This window comes from Heloderma suspectum, chromosome 5 (assembly GCF_057233095.1).
Source record: "Heloderma suspectum isolate Gila_16-S chromosome 5, 16-S_ref, whole genome shotgun sequence".
NCBI classification, from domain to species: Eukaryota; Metazoa; Chordata; class Lepidosauria; order Squamata; family Helodermatidae; genus Heloderma; species Heloderma suspectum.
In genome coordinates, this window is record NC_139462.1 from 40,833,112 (window position 1) to 40,859,651 (window position 26,540).

The window sequence follows — 26,540 nt, forward strand, 5'->3', positions numbered from 1 at the left end:
TCATAAAGAAGCATGCCTTGAACTTGTAGTGCAGAGATTTTAAACATGGATCTCATGCAAGCATCAGAAATTAATATTCCCAGTTACACATTGGCCCAGTTCAGTTACCATGCTGCTACTCCAACCATGATTTCTTGGATCATGAATAAATAAGTACTCTTGCCTTCTCCTCTTGAACACCCAGCATGATAGGAGACTTCCTGATTTATTAAACCAGTTTCCTGTGGCATCAGAACAAGGAGACTAGCTTAAACTCTGCCTACAAACCAGAATTTCAAACCCACAGTTTGATTCTGGTTTGCAAGGCAACACTGTGGACAGCACTTATACCAGTTTCCCTGGCTTCTTTAACTCGTTTTGGAAGAGGGGAATTTAAATCAAAGGTGAGTAGAATGCTAGGCCAATATGGAGTATAATGGATTGGTATTATGGAATAAAAAGGAATCCTCTTCTTTATATCGTATTACATAGTTTCTTACAGCTACCCCAAAGACTTTTGGACCATGGAATTTAAGACCCAACTACATACAAGTATAACCAATTAATGAAGATTTCATAAATGACAATAGAACATTTTAAGAACAGCCATTTCAGGTCAGCCCAGTAGTCCAGTAATTAAGAGTCTTGTGTCTGACAGTGGCTTGGTCTACATTCCTTATGAAAAAGTGAAATTATATAGGTTACAAAGTATATTCTGTTTTGTTGATTACGTCTAGCAGTCTTAAGATTTTGAGATGTCTTTATCAAAAGAAGAAATTAACACGCTGTTGATGTTTCTATCTGCTGTCTTTAGTGTTAGTTGCATCAGATATTGCATACTTAAATATAGCCATCCAACTTAAGTGAACTGCTTCTAAGTGTTACCTGTTCCTATTTGGCAGAAGTCAGTACTATGGTAAATAATCAAGCTTATATTTATTTTAGCAAAGGAAATGTTTTTGCTTTGTTCTAGACTTGTTAATATATGGATTTATTTTGCCGTAATGATATTGTTCGTTCAAGGATAAGTAGAAATAGATTCTCCTAATTCCAGATTTGGCTAAACATCCCTGATGCTTAAGCTGCTGTAAAATAGTCAGAACAGCTAATGAAAGGGCAGAAGACCCAAGAATGGGATGAAATTTTTATTTTTATTTTTTAATCTATTTTTATTTTATTTTTACAAATAAAATAAACACTACCAACAATATAATCAAAATCTTCAGTTTCCAACATTACAGTATTCTAAAAAAGAAAAGAAAGAGAGGATAGTGAAAGAAGGAAGAGGAAAAAGAAAAAACAGAATTATATTAAATTTCAATAAAGACAAACCAAATATCCAAACAGTCTTCTAGCACAGAAATAGGAGTAAACAATCCATTTACATTAGCCATAAATTACTATTCAGTTAACACGTATTAATATTAATTAAAGGTTTAACCAGCAAGGAACAGCAACAACAATAATCCCATAGTGATTAGTAGTGATAATACTAATAAAAAGGAGGGGAAAGAGAAGTTTAAGAGAAAGATAAAAACGAACAAATCATTTGTATATTTTAAGTAGTATCGTATCTAAAAATAGATTTATATGTGTACTCACACATACGAACACAAATTTGCACTTTATTACAATATAACATAAAGAAGAGAGAGAAGAAGAAAAAATACAAACATTTATCTTTGGCATACTGCCTGACCAGTTATCAGCTAAAACCTAAACAACACTTCAAAAGAACAGTAAAAATGGCTAAGTTCCAACTCTAGCGGCTGAGAGAGTTGGTTCCCTGAATTTAATTTTAATACCAATTAAAAATGTTTCTTCAGCGTCAGGATCCAAGAATCTCTTCATCTGATCTTCAAAAAGAACACAAAATGTAGCTGGATATTTAATATGATATTGCAGGCTAATTTGCTTTGCCATACTTCTTGCTTTGCCAAACTTCTGTCAGCAATTTCTTTAGTATAATCATGAAAGAGCATAATCTTGTCATTTGCTGGTCCCCACCGGAGCTCACCTCGTTCTCTTGCCAAACACATAAGGTAGTTTTTTTGTGGAGACTCATGAAAATTGAACGATAACAGTCCCAGAAGTCCCTTTAGTGCCACGCCTTGAACCAGGAACACGATATGCATGCTCAGTATCAAGTAAGAAATCAGATGGCAAAGCAGATAGCTCATGCAAAAGTTTATCCATAAATTCCACCAAGCCTATATCAATAGTCTTTAATACCAAGGAGACGTAGACTCACTCTGCCTTTGAAGGCCTCCAGTTGAGAGAATCGAGCAGGCAAAACATTATGGGACACTTTCATGGCCGTTTCAAGCAACAATCTGATCTTCAAGATCATTAACCTTCACTTCCATCTTTTGAAAAGAGATATTAATTAAATCCACAGCCTCCTGAAGGGCGGTTATTGAGTCCTGAATTGTTTCAAGTTTCTTTGACTGCTCTTGTAGCTGCAAAGACATAGTTTTTATCAAAGCAAGCAACTCCTCTTCATCTCCAGCATTTCTAGAAACCTTTGCCAGGGGAGCCATTGGGAGGGTAGGTGGCATTTTCAAGCCTTTCCTTTTTTCCGTTGGTTCTGCCATCCCCCACTTTCCAAAGCACAACAAGCAAGTATAATTCCAGAAACAAGAAAAAAAAACTTATACAAATTTAATTACAAGTCCTCAGATATTGCTGGTAGTTTAAGTTCAGAGATGTTGTTTGGAGCCGTTTGTCCTTGTGACTCCTAATTGCTGAGAAGTTTCAAACAGTGTGCAGTGATGACACTCCGGCGTCTATTCTTAGATTTTAGCCCCTCTGTTTCTTCACAAAAGGAACTGTTCTTCCAAGATTTCATCCGGATGGTACTGTAAGCTTCCCCTTTTAATTCCAGGGGAAGATAAAAAGGTTTCTCAACCTTTTCCCCGCTGTTTGAGATAAGCAACCTGCAGAACTCTGCAAGTCACTGCCAGACGCCATGACTCCAACCAGATTGAAATTTTATTTTTCCAAGTTCGGAAGCAGAATAAAATTAGTGACATTTAACTGCATCGGAAGCTCATTTTCACACTGAGTACCCTCCAATGTGATTACGTTGTATATAGAAAGGGAGAGAAGAAATGTCAGAAATAAAATTATCCAGATGCTAATCAGAAACAATCCATCAGGCACTTGGTGCATGATATTGGATCATTTAATTATTGAGTAAATTACTGGCTGTCGAAATTGATATGGCATAGAAGTTCATATGTTGTAATAACACTATTTAAATGAACTCTTAACTTGGAGTAGAGTGTTAAGGCTAAAATGGATTCTAGAATTGTTTTTCTTTTGAGTTTATATCTTGAAACATTTGATGTTCATTCTGCTTTTTGTTAGCCACAAAGGTTGCAGAGGCTAGCAGAAAGAGCAAACAATGGAGATACCCAAAGGTAAGATACCCATTTAGCCTTTAGGAACTTGAAATAAATAAATATAATGCAGATAACCCTTGAATTTGAAATTAGCTTCAGATAGCAGAGGAATGCACATATGTTGCCTTGTCCACAATTTTAGAAGGAAATGTGAGGAAAATGGCAAGGTGAGCAGCAATGGGCTGAAAGTGCTAAATCTCCTATTCAAACTGCCTTTTTATAAATGTTATGTTGGTTGGTAAGACTGTCAACCATATTTCTGAACATCTGGAAGTGAATTTCCTGCAGCTATTTCTCCAGGATCATTCCCATCAATCTTTTTAAAATGTAGGAAATTTTGCTAAAGCAAACTTATGGTTCCTAGGAAAGGAACCATAGGAGTGCATATGGCAGCTATCCCCCTCCCTGAGCCCATAGACAGAGCTATGACCTGGGGAGGGAGAAAATCCTCACTCGGATTTCTGCCCCTCCCCCTCTGCCCTCCCAGCCATCGTGGAAAGCTCCATGGCGGCTCCTATTCCGAGGTCAGCGTCGCACTCTTGGAAGAGGATGGAAGGATGAAAGGGACATGTTGGAGGGAGAGGAGAGGACATAGATACACAAGCCTCTCTGTTTCTGTTCCTGCCCACAGCGAGGTAAGCAAGCTCAGAGGCCTGTCTAGCACAGAAAGGTAGAACGGAAGATGTTGAGGCTGTGAAAGCCTCTGCCCTGCCTTGATCTTGCCAGCAGGGCTTAGGATAGACAGAGGATTCCAAGATAGGAACCATCCATCTGTCAAGTATCAATTCTGTTTGATTGCACTCATAGTGTGGTAAGCAAACTTTCTCTGAACAAAGTCCTCTTTGGTATAACTTGTTCGTTCTTTTACAGCTCAACAACAGAAGAGGATTTTGATTCTTACCTGAGAAATGTAAAACTACAATATGAAGCTTTTCGAAGTAGCAGTAAGTGTGTGTGTGTGTGTTGTGTAGTTTTCCCAGATAGGTTAAATTGCTAAGCACAGTTATTGCAGTGGGTATAGAATACCCTTAGACCTCTTGCATGTAAATATACACCTGACATGTGGACTGTGAATTGTAACTATTCAAAATTCAGTACCCTTTAAAAAAATGTAAATTTAACATCTACCTCTAACATCTCCTGACGCATGGTAGACATGCTTGGTTTTCTTACTGAGGAGTCTTCATACGTACCTTTAAAATGTTACAACATTTTGACTCCAGTTACAGTTGTAGATGTCTTGAAGATGCTTCTTGGTATTAATGCCATGAAAATATTGCTAGATATATATACTGCTAGAGTATATACAGCAGATAATGTGTTGCCCACTGCAAACAAAAGGGCCTGAGATCCAGCAGAGGCTCCCACTGGAGGAGAAGGTGGGGTAGACCATTTTTGCTGATTTCCCCTGCCACCCTTTGTAACACTTCTTACACTGTTCCAGAGGTTCCCCAACCTTCCAGAGCAGATTATTGGGAGGTACAGGGTCTGTAGGTGAAAGACACCAAAATTGCTTGCCTCCCACTTCCTCCAGTAGGAGTGTCCCATGAGTAGACATTTGCTCACAGGAACTCTAAATATATTTGTGTTTTTAAATTTTTGTGTGTGTTTTAATGTTACTAAAGCTTAAAGCTATTGGACTACTGTGTTATCTGTTTAATAGAGACAGTATATTTTAAGTATAGAAATGTTTTTTGATCACAGGGCTCTCATCAGATGCTACTGTTCTGACACCAAATACAGAGAGCAGTTGTGACTTAATGACCAAAACCAAATCAACAAGTGGAAATGATGACAGCAATTCCTTAGATTTAGAATGGGAAGATGAAGAAGGTACTTATTCTGTGCTATACTAATACTTTCACTGACATAAGCAGTATGAATATTGTTGGACTGTTTGAACATCTAAGCAGATACCGTTGGATTATTTTTTTAAAAAACCTCAACCCCCCCCCAATGATATCCTTGTTCATTTCATAAATGGCATAAGCCACATAAGGTAGCAATAGAGTTCATCATCCAAAATTTTCCTTCCACCTTCTCACCAAGAAAAGAGAAGGGCCACCTCCATGGAATGGGGGAGAAACTGCAATAGGCAAACAGAGAAAATGGGTTTTCTAACACATAATGGGGTGCAATCCCATGCCTCCATATCCATGAATCCTGTTACTATAGTTTTTCTTGCGATACCTTGTCTAGGAACAGTTAAATGTCAACATGGTAAAATAACATAAAATGATACATCTGTGTGTACATAGCATTGGATGAAGTGGAATTGCCATAATAAGCCATTGTAATTTGAACATTTGGAAAAAACTGAACAAAACTAGAGCAGTTGTGTGAAACCTGTTTCCTAGAACGCTTTTAAAAAGGGTTTCTTGTAACCTTCCTGGTAAGGCATCTAATTAAAATTAAACATGTTCTGCAATGGTGGTTACTTCTGTTCCATTGCTGTTCTAGGTTGCATTCTGTGGATTTTAACAGCAAAATTGTGAGAACTTTATTGTCAATCCAACTGCTTGCTTATTTATATTATGAAAATAAATGGAACTTTGCAGAACTAGCATAGCATTTTTGCTACTGAAAAAAGATTTTGCATGTTCACTTTGCCTAACAGAATTTTGTGTTCTGCATACTGAGAACATACATCGCTGGTGAAATGAATTCCTCCCCCCATTCCATGTGCCCTTTAAATCTGGTCCGGTGGGTTGGGGGACCCTCTGGAGCTGATTTGGGGGTAGGGAAGAGGAAGGAAAAGCCCTGTTGCTCAAGCCTTGGATCCCAACGTTTGAAAAACTTTTTTTTAGGTTGGTTGCTATTATACTTTACAAAAAAGAGTTTTAAAATGTTTTACATGGGCTAGTTAAGACAAAACCTGGAGAAACAGGCTGGGAAAGACTTTAAAGAAGATAGGCTTAATTATTATTCAACCGCACCCTTTGTCATGGCTAATACTCTCTCGGCATTCATGAGCTTTTCTCCTCTCATCTGTGGAACGATTTTTTTAAAAAAAGTTCTTAAGGGGAAGGATGTGCATATGTTGGCTTAAAAAAAATACAGTGGCTACCTTCCTTGCTTATGCATTTGGCATCAATGCACAACCAAACAAGGCCTGTTTTTGAATGGAGGGCCATATGCAGTTGTGTTTGGATGCGAAACAACAATTTGGAAAATCCTGTTTGCAAAAACTACATATCTGCTTTTGTGGATAAGGACAGTATTCTTGTCCTTCGTTGCGCTAGAGCAGTGATCTTTGCTGTTTCTCAAACTGAAGCCACTTTGCCTTCAGGACTTTTCAAACTGGGGCCACTTCTGCTTCAGGCAGTTTGGCTTCAGGACTTTAAAGAAGATAGGCTTCTTGGGGCCACTTGGGGGCTTTTCCAGGGTGTGGGCCACCTCTCCTCTATCCCCCTCCCCAGTCAAGCGGTGATGCTGTGCACCAGACTCAACTAGAAGCCTTTTTGGGCCTCACTTCCCCATCTCCCTCCACGATGTCCAAACAGGGCATCAGTCAAATTCTGACAGACTGACTTGATCACTGGATTGGGATGGATCTTTTACTCATCACTGAGAGAATGCTCTGCTCTACTCAGTGCTGCAAAATTTCCCAACACAGTCCATATTGCTCTGTCTCTCACCTGCGCATTCAATTTGCCCTCCACCTTTTGGGCATTGCAGCTAGCCTATCGTGTTGCTCTTTACCTCTTGGGCTCCTCCCCTGCCACAGCTAATTTGCCAGTGGCTCCTGCATGTTCCTCTTCCAGTCACCTAACAGCTGATTTATTTATGTATTTTATTACATTTCTATACCGCCCAATAGCCGAAGCTGTCTTATGGGTGGCAGGACTCCTGACCCTACCCCAAAAGCATCCTTGGGTAGCCCAGATCACAGCAGCCAGCCCACCACTAAAGGAAGCAACAGAGCAAAGCTAGAGAGCCCTTGCTGAGAGTAAGCAGCTACTGCAGAAAGAGAGGTGGAGAGCTGCACATGAAGTGATGGGAGCCACCAAGGGCCCTTGGGCCTTGCAGTGAAGCGCACTGCACTGGGGGTAGCTTATGCTAGTACCAAATAGGATACTGCCCTAGGTGTCCTGAACTGCAGTGACAGAGGAATATGCAAATGCAATATTCATATGCAAAAATAGATGGGAAGGCTCTATATCCCTACCTATTGTACATTTTTTCAGAAAAAAATCAAATGTAACCCAATCAACAAGGTTTCATTTCTTTGGCTATTTAATTCAAGATACATCTACTTGAATTCCTTAACTGTTGGAAGACAGGTAGATAATAGAATATATTGTTTTTAAAACAATTTCCTAAATTGCAGGTATGAACAGAATGATCCCACTGCGAGAACGTTCAAAAACAGAAGAAGATATACTCCGGGCAGCACTAAAGTTTAGCGGCAAGAAAACTGGAAGTAATCCAACTTCTGCTTCTGATGACTCTAATGGTTTAGAATGGGAAAATGATTTTGTTAGTGCCGAAATGGATGATAATGGCAACTCGGAGTATGCCAGATTTGTAAACCCTGTTTTAGAACTGTCTGCATCAAACAAAAAAAGTTCTGATGCTGATCAACAAGACAGATAATGAAATGATGTGGCCCTTGGCTATCTGACCAAATGGTTGAAGTTGGACAAAACCTACAAATCTGTATTGCGCACAATCCCTCCAATCATTGCTGCTGCACAGCCTCCTTTAAAACAAGGAAGTTGCACAGTGACAGTACTTGGTGAACTGAGGTCCAGATTTCTTCTAGAAAAAGAAAGAAACCATGTTATAATGTATGTCAGTTAAAGAATGAATATGGTTTGCTATCTGAACTCAAAATTGTAAGTGCAATTTTAACATCTACCTTTGAACTTCTATGAAATTACTTGAGTGATTCTGTTGTGTCTATTCTTGGGTTTTAGCATAAAATTGTCTGCACTAAATGAAGCATTGCAGCTTGATGTTTTAATTGGTGATCTTGTTCTATCTGATTTCTTTAAATATTAACATTGGCATAATTCCAATAGGAAGTCTAACACCTTAATACTTGAATGATAAAACTAGACAGCAATTTTATAACTTGTATTTATTTTTTCTGCTCAATTTGTTCTAAAAATCAGTAGTGAATTTTACATGTGAAATTGATCTTTATCTCTACCAATTATTTACATTATTAAAATGATCTGATCTCAAGCACAATACCTCACATTTAAAAAGAGGTTGTCAAAAACATTGTATAAGACAAAGATGAGCTATGAATAGAGATGTATGGTAGAAATCTTTGAAGACATCTCTATTTAAAAAAACTAGAAACCATAATGAAAGTTTTTGTCAGTAAAACTTTAGAGAACCAAAGGTTCCATTTTTACCCCAACTTGAAATGCCAAATGCTGCTACTATGAAGCTTTTAATTACAAATGTTTTTAAGTTGTACAAAATTAATTTTGTTTACATTACTAACTTAATAGTAGCTGATATTAATAGCCAAAACTAAAAAGTGTTCTTTTGATGTGGAAAACGGAAAGCATGACTACTTTCTGTGGTTGTATTAATGCAAACTGGTATTCCAATTCAAATATATCTTTCCCAAGTGTGTAAAACATTCTGTTCATCAAGGTTAGTGATAAAAGCAGTAACTTCATTGAGTTTAATTACTGTTGAAATATGATTGAGGATGATGTTGCCCATATATTTTATTTTTATTACAAAGAGTCCTTTGGATTTCAGTTCTCAAGAGCACTCTTTTAGTGTTGATTACAATTTCTTTTTGTACTTGTGAGGCTGCAGAAAAACATCTGTATCTTCCTAAGAAATGGCTTTTATGGGGTTTTGTTTTCCTGAAAAGAAATCTGCTTTGGAATGGTCCTTGCTCGTTAATAATACACCAGTGTATGTGTTTGCCACACAAATGTTTGATTTGTAGCAAATCTGAATATTGCAGAGCTCAGTAGTGCAGTAGATTGGGGAGCGACAGTACCTATTTTGCATGATTGCCTCCTTCTTGAGTTGCTGTATTACACTGTCCTTCTACTCCTACTGTAAGGATTTGTAATTTCTAGCTCCATGAAAGGAGAATAAATGTTCCTTGCAATGTGTATATAAGAATGAAGCTATGTACAAGTAGGACCATGGCTCTTGGCAGCAGCTGCTACAGCAATGATGAAAAACAAAACAGCCCAGAAATTAATTGATCAGCATTAGTTGAGCTATATCTTTTCTGCTGAAGCTTTGCAACCAATGGTAACTCTTGGTTATAGCCACTGGCTAAAACACATAAGTGACTAATAATGGGAATACTCGGGCTCATTCTCAGCTTCTGTCCCTCTACTGCCCTGTAACAGGTCTTCATCGCTATTACGTTATAATCCATTAACTTTCCTCTTGTGCAGCCTTCTCCAACATGGTGCGCTCCAGACATTTTGGACTATGACTTCCACCATCCCCAGCCAGCAGGGCTAATAGTTGGGGATTATAAAAGTTGTAGTACAAAACATCTGGAGGCACCAGGTTGAGGAAGACTGCTCTTTTGTCTCCTTTCCTGTTTACCTTTTCTTGCTCCCATGATCATGATTCATTTATAGAACTTCATTCCAGACTCAATGATCCCTTTTTAAAAACATAGTACTCAGTGCCCCAATAATATATTATGGATGTTGAATAGTCAGTGGCAGTAAATAAATTATCAAATGTTTGTATAGCTATTTTAACTCATATAATATGCCAGGATCACTATAGATTGATTTCTTTCCCTGTGCCTTTTATGTTTAAAAAAGACAGATATTGACCGTATGTACATATGACAGCTGACACAGCTTAATCATTCTTCATGTATTGCATTTCTTAAATGGAAGCTATGTTGCTAAAAATATTTACATGTTGAGCTCCACATTTTCGACGCCTGTAATATGCATTATTATAAGAGATTTGTACACTTCAAATGTATATTTTTGGTTGACATAAGCTACTGTGTCTCTTCCTGACTTTTTCATGTTATCGGTCTTTAAAGTTTAAATTTCTCAAGCTGTGAATAAATTTTTTACACACTTGAAAACTAGCCTGATATTACTGCTTATATTGGAAATTGAAAGTTGTGTTGCTCCGTTTTTTCTGTTTTTGAGAAAACAGCTGAGTTGCTGGGCTTCCACCCTCTCAAGTTCAGTTTATTGGTTGGATTGTTTTCATCTTGATGCCTTCAACCATCTTGTGAATTGTTAAACTTTGGGTGTGGGGGGGTGTTCCCCTGCCTCCTTCCCCTGACAACCTAGATTTCCTAAGAACACAAAAGACCACCTAAATTAAATATGTTTCCAGCTAGTCCCATTTTCACAATGATCAACCAGATGCCTCTGCAAAGCCCCAGCAGCTGATAGTGGCATGGTGCATACAGCCATAATAATTAGTAGCCATTAATAGACTTAGGGTGCAATCCTGTACACATTTACCTGGGCAGTAGTCCCATTCAATTCAACGGGATTTACTTCTGAGCAGATATGCAAAGGATTGTGCCATTCTCCATGAATTCATCTAATTTTATTTTAAAGATGTCTAAGTGAGAAGACATCGCTGCATCCTGTGGTAGCAAAATCCACAAATGATGTGCTGTGTGACGAACTATCCTGTTCACACCAAGGCACCTCACGTCCTGCTTTTGGGCTTCCCAGAGTCATCTGGTTGGCCACGGTGAGAAACAGGATGCTGGACTACAGTGATTTCAGAATGATGGAGGAGAAATACCTACAATAAATTTACTTCTACAAGTTGCAATCTTTTTTTATAGCAACAGTAATTGCAAGAATTAGAAATGGGGAGTGTCTACATGTCAAGCTATGAAAAAAGTCCTTAAATATTTTACATTTCGGCCAACAAATAAATATAAATCAGTCAGTAAATATTTTACTCCCCAAATTCTGTTGTATGTGAGCACCCTTGCAAGGTCTGCAAGGGATGGTGATATACGAGGATGGTGGTATACGACGGCAGAACTTTGTGTGTTTTTTTCTATGCCTTTGGAGAGTAAGATGAGTAGCATAGAAAGCCTAGGGTACCACTGCCATGTCCTGTAGTCTGCACACGACTGTACAAAAGTTTTTCATATAGAAATATTTGTTTATTTATAGCTTTTTTTACCCTGCTTTTCAGCCAAAAAGGCTACCAGAGTTGCACACAAAGATGAGAAATAAGACGGTCCCTGCCCATAGGCTTACAATCTAAAAGCCACAACACAAAAGGAAAAGATTGGGACGGAGGTGGGGAAAAAAGCAAACACAGGCGCTATGTTCTTAGTTGCAACGTTCAGCAGATCATGGAACTGGATCTAAGCACAATGGAAGAGTTGGTGCTTCTTCTCCCTTCGATGGCCTCAGCAGTGGCAGTTGGCAGCAGGAAGGAGAGGGGCTCTCAAGCAATGATGTCAAAATGTCTGGCAAAATGAAAGGATAATGCTAACCTAATCTATGCACTGAGTGAAGGTTAATGTGCAAATGTGGATGACAACATTCAGCTGCTATAAGACACGTTAAAATGGTAAGCATTCACATAAAACACTGAAATCAGTCTCTCATGGACCTTTTTCCATTTATTCATTCTCATCCATCTCTACTGGAGAATCAGCATAGGAAATGGAAGTTTCAGGTATGGGTGCACGCCAAGATAGATTTTTTTCCTGCACCAGTGACTTTTGGGCCAATTCAAAGCGAAGATCAAAATAGTCCTCCGATTGTCCACCCTGTTTTTCCATTAGCATCTGGTAATCTCCAAAGTGAATCATGCATGTCTCTGGCAAATCAACCTTATTCAGGTAGGCCAGTTCAATATTGTCCACGATTAGCTTGACCTTTTTGCTCAAATTCTTAATCTGAAAGCCAAACTCTGAGCTGTGGAAGTGTCTAAAAAACTGCAGGGCAAACTGAATGCGTGAAACGCGTGCATCGGCGAAGTGGAAATGGCAGACATTAGTGTCCCTTCCAAACGTAACCAACTCATGCGCTCTCTGCTGCTGATGCTGGCAAAATGTTAAGGCACGAAACACTTGCTGTTCCTCCTGCTTTGGATGATACACAGTGATGCAGAGGCAGGTTACTGTCTCTTCAGTGTCTGCAGTCTCAAACTTGGACATGGCAGTGCTAATTCTCAAAAAGTCCTGGAAGAAAAAGCCAAGCACATTACATGGCTAAAAACAAACCTGCTTGAGCCTTATCTGCAAAACTACATGACCAGCTGTAGTAGCCTAGTAGATCAAGAGAGCACAGGAATGGGAGCCTTAAACTCCAGCTTTTCTGAAAGACTGTTATTTAATGTGTAATTATTGACTTTGTTTATATTATTGTGTTGAATGTTTGGGGTTACCACTAAGCCACCGCGGTCCCCCCTGGTATAGAGCACAATATAAATACTATTTCTAGCACTAAAATAATCTTTGTTATAGTCAAATTTATTTGGATACTGCATTTTCCACAAACACATTATGCTCAAAGCGGTTCACCGTGTAGGCAATTTAAATACAATTGTTATAATTATAAATCATTTACATCACAACATTAACAACTCAAATACAGTTAAAATGGGTGGGCAACCTGCAGGCCTCAGGGGGCACATCTTTGGCCAACTGTGGGAGACCAAAGGCCCCACCAGTCCCCTCCCCATGCCAAGCCAATGCGACTGTGCTTGGGAAGTGGGCAAGTGTGGATGACTCTCGCCACACCCCTCCTCAACTCCACTGTACTTCACTAGAAGACCAAATGAGCTGGGGAAAGGGGCATGCAGTGAGAGTTGTCCCTGCATGTCCTCTTCCACAGCACAGTTGATTCCAATGCAACTAGATTCAGTGTTTCTCCACCACTAATAGTGGCAGGGATTGGGGGACGGGCGGGGGGAGGCTAAGCTTCCCCTCCCCCACTGATCCAATCCCATGTGTGTGCGTGTCTGTATGTGTACATATGCAGGCATGTGTGTGACCTCCAGGCACTGCATGTGACCCTTGGGGCTGAAGTTTTCTACCGCTGATTTTTAAGACATATTAAAACTTTAAATGAGCATAAGGAAGTAGGTCAGTTAACAGTACCCAATAGCAATAATATCCACTTTATTTGTTCATTTGTTTTATTTACAATATTTTTATACTGCTCCACATCCAAAAGATTTCAGAGCGATAAACAATAGGATAATCTTTTTAAATCTTTGTAAACTGCCCAGAAAGCTCCAGCTATTGGGCGGTATAGAAATGCTAACAACAACAACAACAATAAAAACACTATGTAAAAATAGTTACTATTTTTAGAAAGAAACAGAGTTCTGATAAAACCGAGTTCTCACATTACATTCGCATTAAGCGATTCATTAAACAATTCGTATTAAGAGACCTAACAATAAAAGACCCTGCCCACATCAAGCTCACAACAAAGGGAAAGGTCAAATATCCACAAAGCTCTTTGGACTGCCCACGCTCAAGCAACAAAAGAGACCCTCCTCTAACCAGAACCTTTGTTACCTTTAAGCAGGAGTCAAAAGGGCGTGAGGAGGAGCCTCCCGGAGCCCAGGAGATGCTCTGCTTCAGATGTTATTCCAAACACTGCGACAGCAGGGGCAGAAGGAGCAGTGCGATTTTTAGGCAGATGTTGAAGGCCCATTTGTTTACACAAGCTTTCCCTGTGTAGTGTAGTGTACCATCTTATGTAGATATATTCTATGTCTTGATCTTTATTTTTATTTTGTTATGATTTGTGTCCACCACTTTGAAATCTTTGGATGTAAGTGGTTTATAAATACTAGTAAACAAACAAACAGAATCTGAAGCCTGGGCAGTGGGCATCATCGTCCACCCACCACTTGAGCCACCACTGCTGCCAGGAAGAACCAGAAGCCGTGGGCGATCCAGCTGCACAGACTAATTCCAGCCCCATATTTTCCCAGATGGTCACTGTGGAACCTTTAAATAGCAGCAGTTGGAGCGCGGCACCATTTTCAGTCACCATTGCCTTCTTAGTTAAAGAAAATCCAGTGTTAATGGCGCATTAATTTTTATTTATTATAAGCTGCCTCAGAAATCAGTTGTCAGGCAGTAAGGTATATTTTAAATAAACAGTTAAATCAACATCATTATCTCCCTCCTGTGCTACTTTTCTATTTGTGGGGATTTTTGTATATGGAGGAGCATTCAAAACTGGTATCCACCTCCTACAGTCTTTAGTGTTAAACTCCATCCTATGTACAGCCTTGGCATTGTAAGGCCTCATTCTCCTGAATGTGTAGACCAGGCCTAAGCAAATAACAGTTGCACAGTTTCCTCATCCTAGGGCTCAATCCAGTTTGAGTCACACTTAAGGGTAGACTCCAAATAAAGGCCGATTGATTTCAATGGATTTACTCGAAGTATGACTAGATTAGAATCCAACCCCTATATTCAAGATGAGGCTGGACAGCCATCTATCAGGGATGCTCTGACTTGGATTCCTGCATTGAACAGGGGGTTGGACTCAATGGCCTTGTAGGCCCCTTCCAACCCTACTATTCTATGATTCTTTACCCAGTTTCTTGTGAGTAAACTCCATTGAACTCAATGGGACTTACTTCTGAGTAGACATGTGTAAGCATGCACTGTAAATTAATCATCACCATGCAATTGTGCACTCTTGTGGCTTTCAATGAATTACTAAAGTGGAAGCATGTTTGGTTCAATAGTTTTTCATGGCACCATTCAAGGTCATTTCTTAGGGATTAGTTACAACTAAATAGTCCTTGAACCACACAGCCATATACTCACAAGCGGAATGGCTAAACAGCAAAACATTTTGCTCCCGTTCATCACGAAGCCTGGGGCAGAAGCATACATTACAGCTGCTACAGGGAGGTGGCTTACTCCACTTAGCAGCTGTCACAGTTCTGCAAGCCAGATGTCTGCAGCAACTCAGCATGACAATCAGCCAGCTTTCTCCACCACACTAGGGTCATGGCAAACAAGAAATACCCAATCTTGTACGAGCACACAAACAGCGAGCACACAAACAGCATGCCACCCAGATGTAACCCACTTTCATCATTTGGTGAAAAGGTGGATGATTCTGGCCCCTTCAGTGCATTTTTATGGATCAAGTAGAATCATCATTAAAACCTGGCCCAAAACATACGAGTCTGAAGCTCATGGGCAGTGGTTGTTTATATCCAGCCTTTCCACCAAAAATGGCACTCATCTAAAAAGGTTGCTCTTGCTTAGCTCCAAGTACAAGAGTACCAACACATGCACTAAGTATAAAATGCTTGCACTGGCTGCCTATATGTTTCCAAGCTCAATTCAAGGTGCTGGTTTTAACCTATGAAGCCCTACACTGGACCGCAATACCTGAAAGCATGTCTCTCCCAAAATGAACCTACCCATATTCTACGTTCAGTGTCTAAGGTCCTCCTCTGGGTGCCTCCTCCAAGGGAAGCTCAGAAGGTGGCAGTGAGGGAGAGGGCCTTCTCAGTGGTGCCCCCCCATCTGTGGAACGAGCTCCCCAATGAGGTCTGCCTGGCACCAACGTTATCTTTTCGGCATCAGGTTAAGACCTCTTTTCCCAGGCATTTGGCAGCACATGATGAGTTTTAATCGGTCCTGCATGTGTCTTTAGTTATGACTGACTGTTCAAAGTTGTTTTTAGTTATATGCTGTTTGTGTATATTGCCTGTGTGCTTTAATGTGAATAGCTTTTAAATTTTGTATATTATATTTTAATATTTTAAGTTCTGTAAACCGCCTCAGCTATGCAGTGGTATAGAAATGTATAATAATAATAATAATAATAATAATAATAATATACCACCGCCTTTTTGCTGTACCAGACTCAGAAGGCATTTGTCTCCAACTGTCTGGGAAATTATAATAGATTATATTACTAATCTATCACGGCAAATGCAGGTTTTAAGGGAACAGAGGAGGCCACCTTAAACCATCATCTTCACTGACTGGCAGCTCCAGCAGGTTTTCAGACAGGAGTCTGAGAAAACCCCACCCAGCTAGACTTCCCTAAGCTGGAGCAGAAAATTCACAGGGAAGATTGATTGCCACTACCAGAGGGTGCTTGTAACATCTCCATACTGCAGTACCCAGCTGGCTGCTCTCCCTCCAGCTTTTCCCATTGGGAAAGCAGATGGTGTATGGGTGCTGAGTGACATTGCTCGGAAATGTTTGGGGTGCCTCTAAGTAGCACCATGCAACAGGCTGCTCTCACTGTGGCCTTTCCCAATGGGAAAGGCAGGTAGAGAAGGGTGGTCATGATGCTGGCCAAACCCTCTATCACCAGGCTTTACATCAGGAACGCCTGGCACAGTGGAGGTGTTGAGGGGCTTGCCCAGAGATGGGTAGGGTGGGGTTGGCAACTATAATTTTTGGCTTGGCCAAAAAGGCTAGCCAAAAGTTGTAGAACCCTGCTGGCGGCCCTACCTGTCAATTTCAGGGATGGAACCGGGACTTTCTGCATGCAAACAGTCCTTCCATGGTGGACCAAAGGAAAGGATCAGCCTTCTGCTGGAGTCAGATAGCTGTAGTTTGACCCTCAGTAGGGCTTTCCCCCACATAATCATGCAGATGATTGGGCCACATGTTTACATCAGGGTGCTGTTTGAATTAAGCTTCATCCACCACGCCCCTTGAATTTTGAATCCTGCTAGGCAAGAGATATGTTTGGAGCAAAACTGCCTCCGCCTTTATAAGTGGCTTGGGAGTTTGTATGCCGTTGACTACTCAGTCTCCCCACGTACCAGGTACAGCCATGAGAGGCAAGCAAGCCAGCTCAATTGCCAAGTGCCCTCGGAGTCAAGGAGTCCCTGACATTAGCTACATGTTTCTCTCAGCATGTTTAACCTGGCTGTTTTTATTTTGGAGAGACAGCACCTGCGGGGCCCCAATCCAGAACGTGCTCGCGATTACGCCCTGGATGCTTTTTGGCAGAAAATCGCTCCCCCCGGACTGCCTTGTGCTCCCCACCCCGCCCCGCTCTGTCTGCAGCAGAAAAGCACCTTTGGGGGACAAAGCGCAGGCAGAGCGAGGGCGATTTTCCGCAGGAAACGACTCACCTCACTTGTACTCTGACTCCGAGTTCAGCTCCCGCCGCAGTAAAGGCGCGCAGCGCTTGAATGCATACGGCCGGACATACGCTGGACCTGACCTTCCGGCTGCGCCGGCGCTCACATCATTCGGAGCGTCCTTTGTTTTCTTAGCGCTGGGAGAGTCCCAGAAAGAGCCGATGTCCCTATAATGCCCATCTCACCGCTGCCGCCCGCTCACCGCGACGAGGCACGCGTCTCCCTTTAGCCGGGGATCCCCGCATTCCTTTGCCACCAGGGCCAGTTGCGCACAGCGGGCCCGGGGTGGAGCGATGCTCGCTGCTGCAGCTCCGACAGCCCCCGCCGCGTTTACACCCAGAGCGGAAGCCGCACGCGCCCCTCCCCGGCCAACGCCGCGCTCCGCAGAAACTTTCGTTTCGCCCGGCGCTTCCGGCTGGGGCCCCTGGCCGTGCAGCGGAGCGGCGCGACCCGCCTGCCGGCTGCGCCCGCTGGCAACGGCCCCGGCCTCCTCGCCTGCGCCCCGCGCCCCGCCTGCCGAAGAACGTCGGGGGCCAGAGACCACGGTGAGCGGGCGGGCGAGCCGGCACGTGCTTCCTTTGCGGCGCTGGTTTCCCCCCCTCCTCTCATACCTTCGTTTAGCTGCTGTTGAAAAACAGATGGATGGGCAGGCGGGCAAACATTTGATAGTTTCGGTATTTGAAGGCGCAACCCTGTGCATGCTTGGACAGAAAAAAAAAGGCCTACAATTCCCAGCATTCCCCAGCCAGCATGGCTGGCTGGGGAATGCTGGGAGTTGTAGGCCTTCTGTCCGTCTAAACATGCATAGCTTTGCGCCCTTGGCGCTGCTTATTTCAAGCCGCCCTGTGAGCGTGGGCACCGTAAAAGGTGCCTATGAAATCTATTAGATCAGCCTGATGCTGGGAGTTGTTGTAGCCCGACACATCTGGAAAACACCTGGTTGAGGAAGCTGTGTTAGACAGACAGACAGACAGACAGACGGGGGTTCGATTGGATTACAGGCGTTCACCGGTTCCTTCGTGCTCTTTCTCACCTTCGCAAACCGATCTCCGAAATCGGCGAGATGGGTCGGGTGGGCTTCGACGAGAGAACCTGCTAAACGTGCAACGGCGGTCTCTCAGCCTTTGCTTTCGAATCTAACTTGGAGGAAGGATGGACCCACCTCAGTGGCTTACACATCCTCTTCCTTCTTGTCTTCCCGCCCCCAAAAGAGGGGAGGGGGACCCGAAAGAGGGGAGAAGACGAACATCAGTTGCAGCGTGGAACGTGGAGTTCGTCTGTGCAGCGGAGTTTCCCTCTTTTCCTTGGGGGAAGGGGGGAGTGGGAAAGGGAAAGGGAAAGCATTATCCACTCAAAGCAAAGAAAGGGGGCATTGTCCAAGAGGCATCAAGTTACCTAAAAAAAAAGACCATAAAGTTACAGCACTGCATGATTGAACACTTCCCCCCCCCCCCGTTAGTTCTGATAAATTTAAACTGAAAAGACTGAGGCCAAAATATTTCTCGTCCCCACCCCTCTTCTCAGCATTTGTGGTTACTCATGATCATTGTTGCTTCCCTGTGGACTTCTCATTCCAGAAACAAATAATATCAGGGAAGTAGTGAGACAATAGAAACCTACGATAAAATCTGCGAGGACAGGGTGATTAAAAATTGTGACTTACAAACCGTCTTGTTTAAACACACTTGTTTAAGCCACAGTGGTAACTTTAAAGATAACTGCCCATAGCAGTTATCACCTGCCTACATACAACTATATTCCACTTGGGGGGGGGGTCCCTCCTCTGAAATGAAAACTTATACAAGCCATCATAGGAGCAAGACAGCATTTTCATATTACTAGCTTTAGGTTTAATGAGATAGTTAAGCAAGGATACCCACTTAAACAGCTGAGAGGAGTTAGTCCATGGAAGAGTTCAAAATGGCCAGCCATGGTCTCTGGACAGAGAAACAGACACTAGGTCAGCCTTCCCCAATCTGGTGCCCTCTAGCTATTTTGGACTACAACTCCCAACATCCCCCAGCCAGATGCTGGGAGTCATAATCCAACACATCTGGAGGGCACCAGGTTGGGGAAAGCTGCTCTAAGTCAAGGGTGGGCAGGAAATCTCCAGATGTTTTGGACTTTAGCTTCCACCATTCCTGACCATTGGCCATGTCTCGACCTTTTGCCCACCCTGCTCTAGGTGATGTCACAAGGCTACACAATTTGCCTGACTACTAAATTCATTATATACTCTTTATTTTCCCTTCCCCTGAGTTATTGGAAAATTTGGGAAGACATGAGGTTTCACAACTGATCTGCATTTTTCTTTGCAAAACATTCTCTTAAGCAAGAAAGGTACACAGTGTTGACCACACAATCTTTGAATTAAATCACAGTTCCTAAGTTAAAAACAAAATCTCTTTCCATAATGTCCTGATCAATGTTATTGCTAACAACTGATAATAATCTTTCTTTGACAGTAAAATCTTGTCTGTGTCATTCAACCTCCAACTTTATTTAATCAAGAGACTTTAATTAAACCTTTAATTAAACACTTTGTGTGTTTGACAGAAAATTCCAATAAGCTTTTTAGCAAAGAAAACTTCTGATTTAAACAGTGAGTTCAAGGAGGTCACAAGACCTCCTTGAAATATAATTCAGATGTACATTTGGATTAATCAGATGTGATCAGATGTAATCCAGATCATATTCCTATGTTCCCCCATTTTGTTCTCTCTCTGTCTGGTGCTAACTATGTCTTATAGGAGTGATCATACATATTGGAGTATACCATGGTAACTCCCATGCCAGTTAATGAAGAAGGGATGCATAGAATGATACTGCAATATACCCCTTTTTAAGTTAGCTTGGTCAGTAGGTGTGGGTATTACAACAGGCATTACTTGCCAGATTTCATTCTTAAATTCCCCTGTTACCATTGTTCATACTGTTACATTTCCAAAGAAGACCTAGTGGGTTACAACGATAGTAGAAGCAGCTGTTGTTGTTGTTGTTCAGTCGTTCAGTCGTGCCCGACTCTTCGTGACCCCATGGACCATAGCACGCCAGGCCTTCCTGTCCTCCACTCTCTCCCGGAGCATGCTCAAGTCCATATTCATTGCATCAGTGATGCTATCTAGCCATCTAATCCTCTGCCGTCCCCTTCTCCTTTTGCCTTCAGTCTTTCCCAGCATCAGGGTCTTTTCCAGAGAGTTTTCTCTTCGCATTAGGTGGCCAAAATATTTGAGCTTCAGCTTCAGTATCTGTCCTTCCAAGGAGCACTCAGGGTTGATTTCCTTTAGGATTGACTGATTTGACCTCCTTGCAGTCCAGGGGACTCGTAAGAGTCTTCTCCAGCACCACAGTTCGAAAGCATCAATTCTTCGGCGCTCAGCCTTCCTTATAGTCCAGCTCTCACAGCCATACATTACTACTGGGAAAACCATAGCTTTGATTAGACGGACCTTTGTTGGCAAGGTGATGTCTCTGCTTCTTACTATGCTGTCTAGGTTTGCCATAGCTTTCCTCCCAAGGAGCAAGCGTCTTTTAATTTCATGACTACGGTCACTGTCTGTGGTGAACTTGGAGCCCAAGAAAATAAAATCTGTCACTGCTTCCATTTCTTCCCCTTCTATATGCCAAGAAGTGATGGGGCCACATGCCATGATCTTCGTTTTTTTAATGTTGAGTTTCAAACCAGCTTTTGCACTCTCCCTTTCACCCTCAACAAGAGGCTCTTTAGATCCTCTTCACTTTCTGCCATTAGGGTGGTATCATCTGCATATCGGAGGTTGTTGATAATTCTCCCAGCAATCTTAATTCCGACCTGTGATTTATCCAACCCGGCGTTTCTCATGATGTACTCTGCATATAAGTTAAATAAGCAGGGTGACAATATGCAGCCTTGTCGTACTCCTTTCCCAATTTTGAACCAATCGGTTGTTCCATGTCTGGTTCTTACTGTTGCTTCTTGACTCTCATACAGGTTTCTCAGGAGACAGGTAAGGTGGTCTGGTACCCCCATCTCTTTCAGAATTTGCCACAGTTTGTTGTGATCCACACAATCAAAGGCTTTAGCGTAGTCAATGAAGCAGAAATAGACGTTTTTCTGGAATTCTCTTGTTTTCTCCATGATCTAGAGAAAGTTGGCGATTTGATCTCTAGTTCCTCTGCCTCTTCGAAACCCAGCTTGTACTTCTGGTAGTTCTCGGTTCGCATACTGCTGAAGCCTAGCTTGTAGGATTTTGAGCATAACCTTGCTGGCTAGTACTTCTGTGTATTCTTTCCACCTCTTCTTAATCTCATCTGCTTCTGTTAGGTCCCTGCCTTCTTTGTCCTTTATCATGCCCGTCTTTGCACAAAACGTTCCCTTGAGATCTCCAATTTTCTTGAAAAGATCTCTAGTCTTTCCCATTCTGTTCTTTTCCTCGATTTCTTTGTATTGTTCATTTAAGAAGGCCTTCTTGTCTCTCCTTGCTATTCTCTGGAACTCTGCATTCAGTTGGCTATATCTTCCCCTTTCTCCCTTGCTTTTCGCTTCCCTTCTTTCCTCAGCTACTTGTAAAGCATCATCAGACAGCCACTTTGCTTTCTTGCATTTCTTTTTCTTTGGGATGGATTGAGTTGCTGCCTCCTGAACAATGTTACGGACCTCCATCCATAGTTCCTCAGGCACTCTGTCTATCAGGTCTAATCCCTGAAATCTATTCCTCACCTCCACTGTATATTCATCAGGGATATGATTTAGGTCTTACCTGAATGGTTTAGTGGTTTTCCCTACGTTCTTCAATTTAAGCCGAAACTTTGCAAGAAGCAGCTCATGATCTGAGCCACAGTCAGCTCCAGGTCTTGTTTTGACTGACTGTATAGAGCTTCTCCATCTTTGGCTGCAAAGGACATAATCAATCTGATTTTGATATTGACCATCTGGTGATGTCCATGTGTCGAGTCGCCTCTTGTGCTGTTGGAAAAGAGTGTTTGCTATGATCAGCGTGTTCTCTTGGCAAAACTCTATTAGCCTTTGTCCTGCTTCATTTTGTACACCAAGGCCATGCTTTCCTGTTATCCTGGTGATTTCTTGACTTCCTACTTTAGCATTCCAATCCCCTATGATGAAGAGACATCTGTTTTTGGTGTTAGTTCTAGAAGGTGTTGTAGGTCTTCATAGAACCGATCAACCTCAGCTTCTTCGGCCTCAGTGGTTGGGGCATAGACTTGAATTACTGTGATGTTGAATGGTTTGCCTTGGATTCGTACTGAGATCATTCTGTCGTTTTTGAGATTGTACCCCAGTACTGCTTTTCCCACCCTTTCGTTGACTATGAGTGCTACTCCATTTCTTCTAAGGGATTCTTGCCCACAGTAGTAGATATAATGGTCACCTGAATTAAATTCACACATGCTTGTCCATTTTAGTTCGCTGATTCCCAAGATGTCGATGTTCAATCTTGCCATCTCATGTTTGACCACCTCCAGCTTACCTTGATTCATTGATCTTACATTCCAGGTTCCTAAACAATATTGTTCTTTACAGCATCGGACTTTCTTTTCACCACCAGACACATCCACAGCTGAGTGTCCTTTTGACTTTGGCCCAGCCGCTTCACTCTTTCTGGCGCTACTTGGAAACTCCCTCTGCTCTTCCCCAGTAGGATATTGGACACCTTCCGACCTGAGGGGCTTATCTTCCGGCATCATATCTTTTAGCCTTGTGATACGTTCCATGGGGTTTTCTTGGCAAGGATACTGGAGTGGGTTGCCATTTCCTTCTCCAGTGGACCACATTTTGTCAGAACTCTCTGCCATGACCTGTCCGTCTTGGGTGGCCCTGCACGGCATAGCTTATGGCTTCACTGAGTTACGCAAGCCCCTTCGCCACAACAAGGCAGTGATCCATGAAGGGGAGAAGCAGCTGAACTTATACAAAATAATCTTGCCTGCTGAATCACCAGATAGTTCTATCCTTTGATGGACAAAAAATAAACTCCCATCTTAGTGCTGCTTCACACGTTATAGCAATTTTTTTTACAGATATACATTAGATTTGCATTATGTATGCAAGCCTTCCCCAACCTCCAGATGTTTGAGATGACAGCTCCTGGCATTCCTCACCATTGCCTATGTGGGCTGGGGCTTAAGGGAAGGCTTAAGGGAGTTGAAGCCCAAAATATCCAGAGGCACCAAGTTGGGGAATGTTGAGGCATGTGCTAAATCTATTATGTTTGGAGCACAAGCATATGTTTATTTCAGTGCCTCTGCAAAACCACTCCTCACCTGCAGTGATATAGGAAGAGGGGAAAGTAGCATTCGAGTCAGCTGTGAGAAAGCAAAGTTGTGGTGGTTTTCAGTGGAGGATGGTGGTTCCGATGTTAGCAGGGTGGTGAATCTGCTCCGGGTTTCAGTCAGACCCAGTAAGAACACTAAAGCAGCTTTCCAAGGTATGGAGCATTCCCACAGTGGCCAGCCAGCTTGTGTCCTACAAGAAGGACATAAAGGCAACAGTGCGCTCTCGCTCTCTCTTGCTGTTGCTCACCAACATCTCATATTCAGTGACACACTGTCTCTGAACTGGAGGTCCCATGTAGCCATCATGACTCACAGCCATTGATTGACTTATCCTTCCAAGAAGAGGGGGTTCATAATTAGTTGTAGAAGAATATGTTGTGCAAAATAAGCACATTTTGCTTATAGAGATTTCAGTAGTTAGTTTTCATTTACGTGGAATTCAGGTAGTCTTGGTGCAGCATTCTGATTCTTCCCCCTCCCTTTTTAGAGCATAAGGCTTCAACCAGTGGGTCGGGAGCCACTACTGGGTCTCTGGCTGTGTTTCATTCTGAGGATCATTTTACAGTTTTCATATATTTTGAAAGGATGAAATGGACAGACAGACCAGGCATCTCTTAGGCATACTTTGAGAAGAGAACCAGGTTAAAAACATGGTTGTTCAGGCAGGCATTTGGGGTCGGTTGGGGTATTTTAGAAAATGTTTTTATTGCAGAATTTTATTGTTTTAAACTGTTTTATGCTGTACATCACCCAGAGTGGCTGGGTGACCAGCCAGATGGGTGATTAATAAATTAAATAAATAAATAAGAATTCCAGGAGCTGAACTGCATAGCCACTGAGGGATACAGACCAGGTTCTCACATAACAACAACCCAGAGTACAGGTTGAGTATGGATTGTCACTGAATTGTGGGTTGTCATTGTGCAAACTCTGCACTATGGTTTAACTATAGGTTGTTAACTATGAACAACCCAGAGTTCACAATCCAGCAACAAGCCATGGGTTCTCTTCATGGGTTGTTCATGGTTAACAATCCATATTTAAACCATAGTTCAGGGTTCACACGTAATGACAAACCACAATTCAGTAACAACCCACGATTCAATGACAACCCATATTCAGTCTATACTCGACTCATACTCTTATGTTGTTGTTACGTGCAAACCAGACAGTCTCGCGGTGGTTTATTTTCGAATGAAAAGGAACTGAGAGGAGCAGAGAAAATGGTGTGAGTGGGGCGTCGAAGGCAGGGAAGCATTTAATCTTTCCCAGCTCCATTTCCCCACTCAAGATCTCCTTTGGCTGCTTTTCTATCACCGGAGGAAAATATAAGGGCCCCAAACCATATGGTTGGAAAAGGTGCATTGCAGGGTAGGGAGTGATTTTGAATGGAAAATAGAACATGGGTAAAATGGTTAAGCTGCCCCTCTCTCCCACATCATTCCTCTGCTCATTATGGCAGCTGCCCATAGATTCTCTGGCTGTTTTCTTTCCATTTTTAAAAAAAAATCAGGTTACACACATCTGTGCAGCATCTATTTTGGACCATTAGCCTTGTTCAGGTGTTAGACAAATGCAAATGTGTGTGAGGGGCACTGGGCTGTGCACCTTCTCCCTAACTCCAATGTCCCTGCACATGCCAGCCCTGCCGCCTCAGTCCCCCCCGCCTGCATTGAGCAGGGAAGACTGAAGGGGGAATTCTACTCACGTTCTCTTGAACACAAGTAGGATACCCCTCTGTCCACAAACAGGAACCCTGATAAAGCAGGGTCCCCAATCGCAGAGAGTTCTGTTCAAGTGAACAGGAGTAGAACCCCCTTCAGAGCTTGCCACTCAACCCAATAAGAGCAGGAACAGAGAGGGATGGGATGGGATGGGATGGGATGGGGGCATTGGGGTGGGCCAGCATGTGCAGCTCTGTGCCCCTAACATGAGTTTGTATACCCTGTTCAGGCATAATTCCTGAACAGGGCTATAGTGTAGTTCTCTGGATAAAGGCCATGTAACAGTGGCCTACTTCACATATTATGCTGGTGTCATGGTTTACAGTGAAACCCAGGTGGGTGCCTTTCTCATGTATGACCTTCTCTGGACTGGCTCCACAGCTCTGGAATAAGTTGCCATCAGGGTTCCACCATGTTCCACCATGGTAGGCTTTTAAGAAGCCTTGAAAGCATATTATTTTACTCTGGCCTTCTCCTAATATGATTACTACTGTCGCAGTTTTTATTGCTGGTTCTGTTGTTGGTTTTTATAGCTGTTTTTATATCTGTATTTATTGTGTTACTGTGTTTCTATTGCTCTTCTGTGGTATCAGTTTTATGTGTTTTTATTGTTGTACGCTGCCTTGGGAGGGCTTCTACCCCGAAAGTCTGCCAATAAATATTTTAAAGAAATAATTAATTTCTACTTTGGATGCCATTATCATCATCATCATCATCATCATTGTTATTGTTATTATTATTATTATTATTATTTATGTTTCTATACTATCCCATAGTCGAACCTCTCTGGGCAGTTTACAGAAGTTAAACCATTAAAATACAATATACAAAGTTTAAAAGCTATTTACATAAAAGCACACAGACAATATGCACAAACAAAACAACTTTGAACAGTCAGTCATAACTAAAGACATTTTCTGGACCAATTAAAACTCATCATGTGCTGCCAAATGCCTGGGAGAAGTGATAGGTCTTAACCCAGCACCAAAAAGATAACAGTGTTAGCACCAGGCGAACCTCATCAAGGAGCTCATTCCACAGATGGGGGGCCACCACTGAAAAGGCCCTCTCTCTCGTTGCCACCATCCAAGCTTCCCTCAGAGGAGGCACC

General features: G+C 42.2%; 3 protein-coding genes across 11 annotated transcripts in view; 2 read left to right on the forward strand and 1 right to left on the reverse strand.

Moving 5' to 3' along the window:
* The window catches only part of AP1AR (adaptor related protein complex 1 associated regulatory protein), a 30,152-nt gene extending 18,530 nt beyond the window's left edge, over positions 1-11,622 (forward strand). The window contains exons 7-10 of the mRNA XM_084855875.1: positions 3,349-3,401; positions 4,254-4,327; positions 5,088-5,216; positions 7,714-11,622. Of these exons, the coding sequence (XP_084712001.1) occupies positions 3,349-3,401; positions 4,254-4,327; positions 5,088-5,216; positions 7,714-7,979 (522 nt within the window). The 3' untranslated portion in view covers positions 7,980-11,622. The remainder of the gene's footprint in view (positions 1-3,348; positions 3,402-4,253; positions 4,328-5,087; positions 5,217-7,713) is intronic.
* Positions 1,377-18,573, reverse strand: TIFA (TRAF interacting protein with forkhead associated domain). Of its 3 annotated transcripts, none has more exons than XM_084855877.1 (2): positions 18,469-18,573; positions 1,377-12,519 (listed from the first exon to the last, which is right to left on the reverse strand). In XM_084855877.1, exon 2 carries the CDS (start codon positions 12,493-12,495, stop codon positions 11,956-11,958), a length of 540 nt encoding a protein of 179 aa, XP_084712003.1. In that variant the 5' UTR covers positions 12,496-12,519; positions 18,469-18,573; the 3' UTR covers positions 1,377-11,955. The 3 variants fall into 3 exon arrangements, with proteins under 3 accessions (XP_084712003.1, XP_084712004.1, XP_084712002.1); XM_084855878.1 differs by lacking the exon at positions 18,469-18,573 and adding an exon at positions 18,047-18,128; XM_084855876.1 differs by lacking the exon at positions 18,469-18,573 and adding an exon at positions 17,427-17,773.
* The window catches only part of ALPK1 (alpha kinase 1), a 97,528-nt gene continuing 88,775 nt past the window's right edge, over positions 17,788-26,540 (forward strand). For 3 of the 7 annotated variants that reach the window (XM_084855872.1, XM_084855873.1, XM_084855874.1), the window contains exon 1: positions 17,788-17,980. The gene's annotated coding sequence lies outside the window, so the exon portion shown is untranslated. The remainder of the gene's footprint in view (positions 17,981-26,540) is intronic. The other 4 variants (XM_084855868.1, XM_084855869.1, XM_084855871.1 and 1 more) reach the window with 2 other exon arrangements.

Excerpts from the sequence above, each read along its gene's own strand:
- TIFA (XM_084855877.1), bottom strand. The coding sequence starts at position 12,495 with ATGTCCAAGTTTGAGACTGCAGACACTGAAGAGACAGTAACCTGCCTC.